The 10,031-nt window shown below is 36.6% G+C and overlaps 1 protein-coding gene across 1 annotated transcript in view; it reads right to left on the bottom strand.

The window, feature by feature from the left end:
* Positions 1-3,744: 3,744 nt before the first annotated feature.
* Positions 3,745-10,031, bottom strand: part of Rassf9 (Ras association domain family member 9) — a 31,807-nt gene continuing 25,520 nt past the window's right edge. Inside the window, 1 exon segment of the mRNA NM_022959.2 lies at positions 3,745-5,133. Coding sequence (NP_075248.1) covers positions 3,873-5,133 — 1,261 coding nt within the window. The 3' untranslated portion in view covers positions 3,745-3,872.

Below are 10,031 nucleotides of genomic sequence, written 5' to 3'. Positions count from 1 at the left end.
TGGAACAAGTATATGTGAGGCTTGTCAAAAAGTTTTCTTAGCTACTATTTGCTGCACATTTGCTTTGTCAAGAAATAATAACAGATCTTAAAATAAATTGTATGAACTAGCTTAGCAATTATATTATTCTAAATGACATCTGATTTGTTTTAAATAGAACTATTTAAATAAAGAAAATACCCCAGACAGGATACAACAATCTTTTTATTTTTCTGGATCAGTTATAACTTGAAGAAATGATACTTTCTTTTTGTCACATGAAGTTTATCAAACGAGTAAGGTAGCATGAAAAGAAATAGTTCAATGCTATTTTAAAAACTACCTCAGGGTTAATATATATTCTGTCACTAGAAAAATATGTTTTAATTATAACAATAACTATACTCTGAAAATTTATAAAATGTAGCCACAGGTTTATATTTTGTCATATACACTGCAAGTTTAAATAAGTACAAAAATAAAAATTTAATGGGTTAGAAAAGCTTTGATGTACTAATGAAACATCGTAACTTTGTAATTAAAAAAAGTAATGCAGATATTTAATTTAGATATTTAAAAGATTTAGTGTATCTACCACTTCAAACTCAATATTACAACATCTTTTTCTTACAATGCACAATGCTTAGATATTATAATGCTGCCACTAAATTAAAAGGAATTTGAGTTATTTTAAATCAGAAACTGTTAATTGAAAAAAAGAGAATGCTTTTCCTTACATGAACTCTCTCTCTCTCTCTCCACATTATATATATATATATATATATATATATGAAATACCACGTAGTATCCCCTAATAATGTACACTTTTTCATATTAATTAAAAATAATATATTGGTAAAATTCATAGCAATGTAAGGATCTAGTATTCACTCCCTAAACTTATAGGAATAATTTCTGCTAATATTTTGGGGTCTTATACTGTGCATGATTATCTGAAAATTGCCCAAGTAAATATAATATAAAAATTTCACAAAAATATGTTAAAACCCTTTACAGTTTAGCAGTTCAATTGACAAATGGGACAAGAGGCTAAGAAGTTGGTAATAGCCGATCAGGCTAGAAAGGCAGATAATAACATAGTAAGATAAAACTCTACTGAGTGCAGTTAGAAGAATATATAAAGACAGGAAGCCTCATATATAAGAGTAGCACAAGAAAAGTACATCTAGGATATTTGTAAGCTCAGATATAAAAGATTAGAACTGCCTAGATGGAGCACAATTGGTTGAAAGAAAAGAGCACTTTTGAGCATACTAGATGTAGTTGCTGGGCATGTTGGTACAGACCTTTAATACCTGTAATCAGGAGGCAGAGCGCTACAGGCAGAGGGTGTTCCAGGACAGCCAGGGCTATACAGGGAAACTCTGTCTTCTAAAACAAAACAAAAACAAAAAAGAAAGAAAATAGGTAGCATTTCAGTGTATAGTAAGAGGAGAGTGAAACAGGCCTCTTGAGTAAGAACATGTACAGATACCAGGCATGCTCTGAGAAACTAGTCCTGGGAGAAAATAAACATCATCCACCATGGCTGGCTTCTTCTAGCTGCACATGGCCATTTTGTGATTAATCTGCTAGGCTTGTAATACACTAACTTTCTAAAGATAATTAAAGCATTAAACCTTCAAGTCCTGTATTTATAAGCTTAACCATCAATTTAACAATAAATAGAGCAGTATCCATGAGATCACTCATTATCTCTATGTGTATAATAAATACGCTCATATTTAACTATATTAGAGTCTCACCATGGAAACTAATTGCCATGTATTTCAACGTAATGAACTAGAACACAGATACATTTTAATAATTAAGGGAAAACGTAAACTCTACAGTGAGTTTAAAAAGACTGCATACTACAGTCTTTAACACTATTTACAGGAAAATGCAGAATTATACTTAAGTCACTGTAACTCTAAGTAAGTGTGAAAGTGGAAGTTAATTCAAAGTTGCCAAAGTGAAACTCTGTGTCTAATTCTTACCACATATCTTTATGAAGTCAAAGTAATCAGGCTGCACTGTGAGATATGCAATACTTGTTTTCTTACTAAACATATGATCCAAAGAGATAGCTTTCATTTTAGAAAAAGAAAGCAACAAATGGCTTATTATTTGTGATAATCGAATGAGTTTGATCTCTTTTAGCAACAAATTCATCAACAAAACATGTGCTTTAGTGATCTAATGGGCTGTTATCTAGGTGAGCTTTCCTTTCAAAAAGGACTATCCCATTCTTCCCTTAAAAATATAATGGATATGACACTGAGTACTTACTGTTTATCACAATATTTCCATTGGAATGGAAATTCTTATTGTATGGCCTGAAAATACTTTTGTTTTAAAAAATGGTACTGTGGGTGCTTTTCAGATGTGAAACTCTATAGAAATACAAGAGTGTTCCAAAAGATAATACGATAATATGAAGAAGGCAAAGGAGAAAAGAAGAAAGAACAGATGGAAAGAACAGTTAAAGCCACCGAATCCCAAATAAAGCTGGTAAAAATCTTAAAACTTCCAAGCTTTAAGGGGGGAGAGGGCACAGTTAAAAGTTGTAGCAATTTGTATCAAAAAGAAACATCCTAGGAAAAATAGCCTACACACTATGAATACATGGAACAACATTTCTCCTTCTTGTATCCTGGCATGTGTGAATGTGCCAAGGAAAGAAATTTAGAGTATATCAATATTCAGAAATTGAATGAAAGTTTTTGGTTGTGATGACATTCTGGTCTTACTTTGAGGAAAGGAGAAAGAGAAGGTGAGGAGGAGGGAGAGGAGGAGGAGAAAATAAGCTAGCAAGACTACAAGAGAGAGGAAATGTCTACCAAAGTCAAATGAAAACACTGTAATTGTCAGTGAAGACAGAATCCAAACAGTCCATTCAGTTTCTTGAATTTCCCCCAATGTGCTTGGGGCAGCTCAAAAGTACTCTGTTAATTAAGTAGCCAGGAATTCCTCTGACAGATGGGTTATTGTGTATGAGAATAGATGTTTAGTTCTACTCTGCAAGTTCCCGGAGAAGAGCACTGATCTAGCCATACAAATGACTAGAAATTCCACTTCAGTACTTATACAGTCAAGGCATAAATACATAAATAAAATTTTGATAGATTTCTTCCGTAACTTACACTATGACTCCCCGAATAATGAACTGGCACCCAGCACTGGCATGATCAGAAGATCTACTGAGCAGAAGCTTGTGCATTGCTCATCATCATGGTAGAATGGTTCAGAAAAAATTAGCTGACTGTGTATAGCGCTTGGCCCTGCCTCATATTCTCCCGAAGTAATCCACTGTCAGGAATTATACATGTCCCAACAGCTTCCTGTCCCCAGATTTAAACAGACAGCAGTCAGGCAGAGATTCACACTGTGTATTTTTCAGTGTTGACTATTTAAAATAAAAACGAAGATTTGAAGTGATCCATAGATGATATATAGGACATAGGAGCATACCTGCTCTTTACAGACTTAAACATTCTTACGATAAAATGAAAAAAATGGAAAACATGTTCACTTTGCTTCTTGCTTGCAGCGTGCCTAGTTTGATGAACAACACTGAGGACTGTTTTAAGTGCATATCATTCATGTCTCAGAGAAGCTGGGGGGAAACCATCAATCAATTCTCATTAGATTGTGCCTGCATTATGTAACCATAAGCTAGATTTACTGCATTCCTAATATAGTCTTTCACTCGAACCTATAATAAAATCAACTTGGAAATACTATATGAAAACAAGCAGGGGTGGCCACTAGTTTTTATTAACTACCGAGTACTTCAGCATGGTTTACACTTTCACAAAGTTGTATACAGAATAGAGTTCCTTGGTAAACCACACAAAGTATCATTAAAGGTCAGAAAGAAGCCATCAGAATTAAGTTGCCAGCAGTAGCACATCTCCCAAAGTCGTTTCAGAATCCTGACTGTGGTTGGAACTGATGCCAGTATCTGAATCCGTGTCATTTGTATATGTGTTAAACACCCTTTGAGTTAATGGAGGGATCTCCCCATTGCTGCTGGAAGCCTCGGCTTCCTTTCCTCTGTTTTCTTTTCCCTGACATCCATCTTTGCTGCTAATATGAAGTGAGCTGAACTCCTTGGCTAGGAGTTCGTACTCCCTCGCTTTCATCTGAAGCAGTGAGTCACTGTATTTAATCTCTCTCTGGATGCCACTCAAGTGAGAGTGGATTTTCAAACCAGCTTTCATACTTTTCTCCAAATCGCACTTAACGCTTTCCAAATCCGAGTTTTCCAGCTCACATGCAGCTGCTCCCTCCATGTCCTCACTCCCGTCAGTGCCCGCACCCTTCACCTCTCTCTCAATCTCAGCAGACAGCTTATCGATGAGCGCTCTGTAGTATTGCAGCTGTTCCTCCAGCTGTGACACCCCCTCGCCGTCGTTCAGATCCTCTAGGGTCTGGTTGTCCTCAGATTGAAAGTCTAGCTTTTGCTCTTCTTCACTGGACCTGGGCATTAAATACGCCTCCTGGACATAATCAGCCCCATCATTCCCTATCCGGTCCAAATGGATCTTGGCTTCACATTTTTCAATTTCCATATCTAACTCTTTCATTCTTTGTACTTGCTGGTGGATCGTGTGGTCCTGAGAAATAATCAGATGAACTAAACACTCCATATTGTCCCGATCATGAGAACCTGTGTCCTGTCTAATTTTAGCCAGTTTCCGGAAGGTTTTCCTGACGATTCGTTTTTGTTTATCTGGTGGTAAAGTCTTCATGTAATTCGCCGGGCTGAGCTCCCAAGGTTTTTCATTATTTTGCACTAGTTTGGTTTCAGCTGTCCGCCATAGTGGAACTGGGAGGAAGGCGTCTGTTTTAACCAAAACAAACTGCATGTTGGGCTGTTCATCTCCCCAAGCCTTCCACAGCTTCAAGATCCTGGTCAGGGGAGGAAGAGCTCGCTCTGAGCCCCTCCACTTTTCGACGATGCAGTAGTCACTGGCCTTACCCAACAGAAATCGCTTTTCTCCAAATGTAGCTTCATGTTCTTCAAGCAAAGCCTGGATGACATCGATGGAGGTGGTGCGTTTAGTTAATCCGCAGACAATCTTCTCCTCCTGGCAAACCCAAACCACAATTTCCTTCTCTTCAGGATCCATGTCTTTAGTTGGAGATCTAAAAAGAAAACAAAGAGCATTTCTGTCATCGCCTGTGTAAACTCAGAAAGATGGTTTAGCATTAATGCCTCTTCTTGCCTCTACATACTCTTAGGTTGTGCCTACAGAAGAATAGAAAGATGTGCTTTCGGATATGAATGCGAAACCTTTGCATTTCTATTCAGGTTCCTTTTGTAGCTGGTGGTGGAAGCAGTGAAATGTCACTGAAAAGCAATTGAAATGCTTTTTATTTAGTAATTCAAGGTTAGTCTTGACACGTTTGCAGAACTGATGCAGTGACAGTAATTACAGACAGGATGCAAAGAAGATCTAAGATGAGGTCTTCCCGGTCTTACTGAAGTCTAAAAACTAAAGAGAAAATGTGGGACTCTAGGGTGGAATGGTCAGTGTGGGTATTACAGTTACAGAGTCAAGAATAGCGGACTCTAGGATCCTAGAGTCAAAGCAGCAATTCTTTCATTGAAGAAGTGCTTTTGTTACGTTGACTCTGTGTCAGCCATGTCTGACATTACTGCAGAAGCAGCAGTAAATGAAGAAGATTACAGAGGAGTCTATAACAGAAATAGTATCAAGTTTTACATTGCTGTAACAAAATACTGGACAGACTACTCAAGGTAGAAAGGGGCTATTCACAGTTTCAGAGGGAAGGGGGACATATGGAATAGGGAGCACGGTAGATAGGAAGACAGCTTATACCATTATAAACAAGAAGTAAAACTGACTCCTAATAAGAATTCTTGGCCCTCAGTACCTACATTAAATAGGCAACTTTCTTTATCAGGAGCATCTCTCATTAATCTGCATGACTCTGTTAGGAAACCACTAAAAGATGATGCTTTCCAGGGCTAGCTATTGTTTTAGACGCAGAAATCTTAGGAAGTGATTCAATTTGGAATATACATGAATATAGATTTGTTGTATTTTCTCTATTCTTTGCTATTGGAAAAACTGGTGTATTGGTTTGATTTTTTTGTTACTAACAAACAGCTGGAAAAGGACTACTTCTTAAAGGGAAACCAAAGTTAATTGTGGCTCAGTGTTCTAAATCACAAGACCTAGAGACTTCATCTCATGAAGACTTCTTCCTGATAAAATCCCTGAGTTTCACGGAACATCCTATGGCAAGAGACAGAGAAGGCCCATACTTCTGTAAAGTCACTCCCTATCCTTGTAAATCCCAAATGGCTTCCTGCCAATCACATTCTGAACAACACAGTCATAGAAAGTGTCCTTTCACTATTGTAAATATATGTCAGAAATAAATTTCTGCACAAATACAATGTAAACTAAAATATAAAGGATTATTTATCCAGCGGTGGATAAAAAGATTTCTTGAGAAAAATAAGCAAGGAATCTTGACAACTGCTAATAGTCTCTTTGGAGAACTGTTAAAACTCTATTTCTAATGTGAGTGTAAATCATATGGACTGTGTCTTTCACAATACCCTTCTATAGAATGTTAACAAACAACTGACATGATTTATACTCCAGTGTGATTTATGATATCCTGAGACATTTGAGTAGAAAGAGATTTGCTGTGCAAGTTAAGGCAAATTCATTCATCATGTTATTTAATAACCCCAACACATATACTCAAACACAAAATTACCAATGATATTGTCACCATTTCATTTAACACCGAGAAAGTACAGCATTTATGTTTTAGGAGCAAAACCCCCTAAGGTTCTTATATGGATTTTCTTTTGTACAGAATAGTCATCTCACTTTGGCCACTGAGATGGAGAGAAGCACCAGGGTCACTAAGAATCATAATAGAGCAAAGTCCCCCCCAACAGAGGACTTAGTAAAATGAAATATTCAACTGTAAAATAGAGTCTTTTTGTGATCAGTCAAAATCTTTGATATATATATATATATATATATATATGTATGTATTTTTTAATACATGTCTGCTCTGTATCCATGTACACTTGCATGACAGAGTAGGGCATCAAATCTCTTTATAGATGGGTTTGAGCCAGCTTGGAATTGAACTCAGGACCTCTGGAAGAGCAGCCAGTGTCCTTAACCACTGAGCCATCTCACCAGACCACGACTAGCTAAAGTCAATAATGGGTTTTGATAAATCTCTTACAAAATCTTTTCACTTCATGATCAGTGTTAAACAATATATTTTTTAAAAAAATGTGGTATTTTGAGTACGTTTACAGTTCATTGACTAGTTACCTGCCACATTAAAAATGTGTTAGAATTTAGAACAACAGAAACTTTATATTACTGGTGGAGAAATGATATACAGTAATTTCTATAATATGTTCTCAAAGACACCAACTGACCGTTTGCTGTCTGTTATGGCTCTACAGTATGAATTAGATTTAAATGAACCCATAGCTTCACGTGTATTAGCCATGGATTTGCAATACAAAAAAAAAGTTACTGCACATGTTTTTTTTTAAATTTTGAATGTTCGGAATTATTTACTTTGGTTTTGAAGATTTAAAAACAGTAGCTCATCTGACATTTATGTTTACTTACAATTATTTACATGAAATTTTCATAGAAAATATAAACTTTCGTCTTTGTCTGTCAACATTAACTGACAGTACAAATAGCTATAATATTTAAATAAAAGTGTTCTTAAGTGTTTTATAAGTGTTTGCAGGATTGGAAGAGTATTCAATATACAGAATATTGGGCCAGCAAGATGGCTCACATGGAGAAGAGCTTTAGACCAAGCCTGCTAATCTGAGTTTAATGATCTTCAGGATCCACACTGTGGAAGAACAGAGCTGACTGTTCCAAACTGTTCTCTGACCTCCACATGCCTATAGCTGCACATGCCTACCACATACACACCCAATACACACCGACATACTTTCTAAAATATACATAATAATCATAAGTTTTAAATGTACAACATTGAAAGTCATAACTATTAAATATTAAGCATCTGAAATATTCCATCCACTCTTCGCATACCCGCTGTGTATTTATTAACTATTTAATTGTCACAATTCTCTAGGGACAACATTTATATAAATCTATATTCACAAATAAACAGGCATGGGAATCTTACAACATTGTAATTTAGATGTTTTGGACATGTGAGATGAGTAGAAAAATGAAATAGGCTACTTTTATTAAACTTTAGGATGAAAATATAAACTTCCAAGAGCAATATACTCGGTATCCACTGCATAACACTCAGTTCACCTAGAAGGACGTCTCTCATTTGCAGCCATGAGGAAAGTATGTAATAATGTGACACTTAAAGAATTAATAGTGTCTCTAAGCTAAGACAGTAATGAGGACTTCCTAGCTGCCTTGGGCAATTCCATTAGCTGACAACACGTGTGTATTAAAAACAGCAACAATAGAAACAAGCAAACAAAATCCTGATCCACTTCCTGTTCTCTTTTCTGGTCAGAAACCATTAGTTCGGGTGTTTAGCAGTGGTTGCCAGCTGACCGATGAGTTCTTCCGCCCCGTATTAGAGATGGGAATGACATTGGAAGCAGAGCATCCTTTTTATGAAGTGTCTGTAATGATGCCCATGCCCACCTCCCAACACTCCCAGAACTCCTCCCCCAATAGAAGTGTTTCCAACCTTGAAAGGATGAAGTTATTATTCACTGAGTTTTCCCTACCTCAGAAGGCTGCTTATTTTTACTTCTTGCCATCAAGCTACAATGATGTTCATATGGACCATGAAGAAAATTATTTTTTCATATTATATACAATACAATTGGGGACTTTTATTATAATCTTATAACCTTACTGGCTCCAGGACTTCATTTATATGTTCTTTCCAACATCAAATCAATGCGTGTGTATTTATTTACTAAGGCCGACTATTATTAAATATTTGGGGGAATTTTTATAGTCGTTATTCAAACAAAGTAACTTTTAAAATGTATGCTATCTGACTGAACACATTTAAATGTAATGATCACTAAATACTGAATTTAGGCAGTAAATCTTTCACAGCTTGTACGTGTTTTGTTATATTTAAGGGATATTTTATGGCTGGCTTAGGATTTTGGAAACTAGTAATTTTATAATACTGCTCTGGTTGATTTTTCTAGTCACTCACTTAACAAATATTTCAAATCACTATTTCTTTGGGAACTGTACACAATAGAAAGACAGGAAAGATTTACAAGACTGTCTCTGGCTGACTATGGGAAACATGCGATGAGTTAGGAAGAAAACACTAAGTAGTGAGAATTGTACAACTATGTTTCTTAGTTTATTACGTATATTCAAATGCAGCCCTGCTGCAGAAGAATAGTGACCCTTAGAGTTTCTTGAAATTGAAACAAATTAAAATTCAAACAGTAAAACATCCATAAACGTTAAACCAAATTAGTTTTTAAAAATTCTTTTAAAAAAATATGCACTCATTGATAAGTGGCTATTAGCCCAAATGCTTGAATTATCCTAGACGCACAAAACAAATGAAACTCAAGAAGGGTGACCAAAATGCGAATGCTTCATTCCTTCTTTAAAAGGGGAACAAGAATACCCTTGGCAGGGAATAGGGAGGCAAAGTTTAGAACAGAGGCAGAAGGAACACCCATTCAGAGCCTGCCCCACATGTGGCCCCTACATATACAGCCACCCAATTAGACAAGATGGATGAAGCAAAGAAGTGCAGGCCGACAGGAACCGGATATAGATCTCTCTTGAGAGACACAGCCAGAATACAGCAAACACAGAGGCAAATGCCAGCAGCAAACCACTGAACTGAGAACAGGACCCCCAATGAAGGAATCCGAGAAAGGACTGGAAGAGCTTGAAGGGTCTCGAGACCCCATATGAACAACAATGCCAACCAACCAGAGCTTCCAGGGACTAAGCCACTACCTAAAGACTATACATGGACTGACCCTGGACTCTGACCTCATAGGTAGCAATGAATAGCCTAGTAAGAGC

This window comes from Rattus norvegicus, chromosome 7 (assembly GCF_021556685.1).
Source record: "Rattus norvegicus strain SHRSP/BbbUtx chromosome 7, alternate assembly SHRSP_T2T, whole genome shotgun sequence".
In the NCBI taxonomy this organism is placed as follows: domain Eukaryota; kingdom Metazoa; phylum Chordata; class Mammalia; order Rodentia; family Muridae; genus Rattus; species Rattus norvegicus.
Note: the sequence above shows the minus strand (reverse complement) of the source record. Positions and strands in the feature narration are given on the sequence as shown.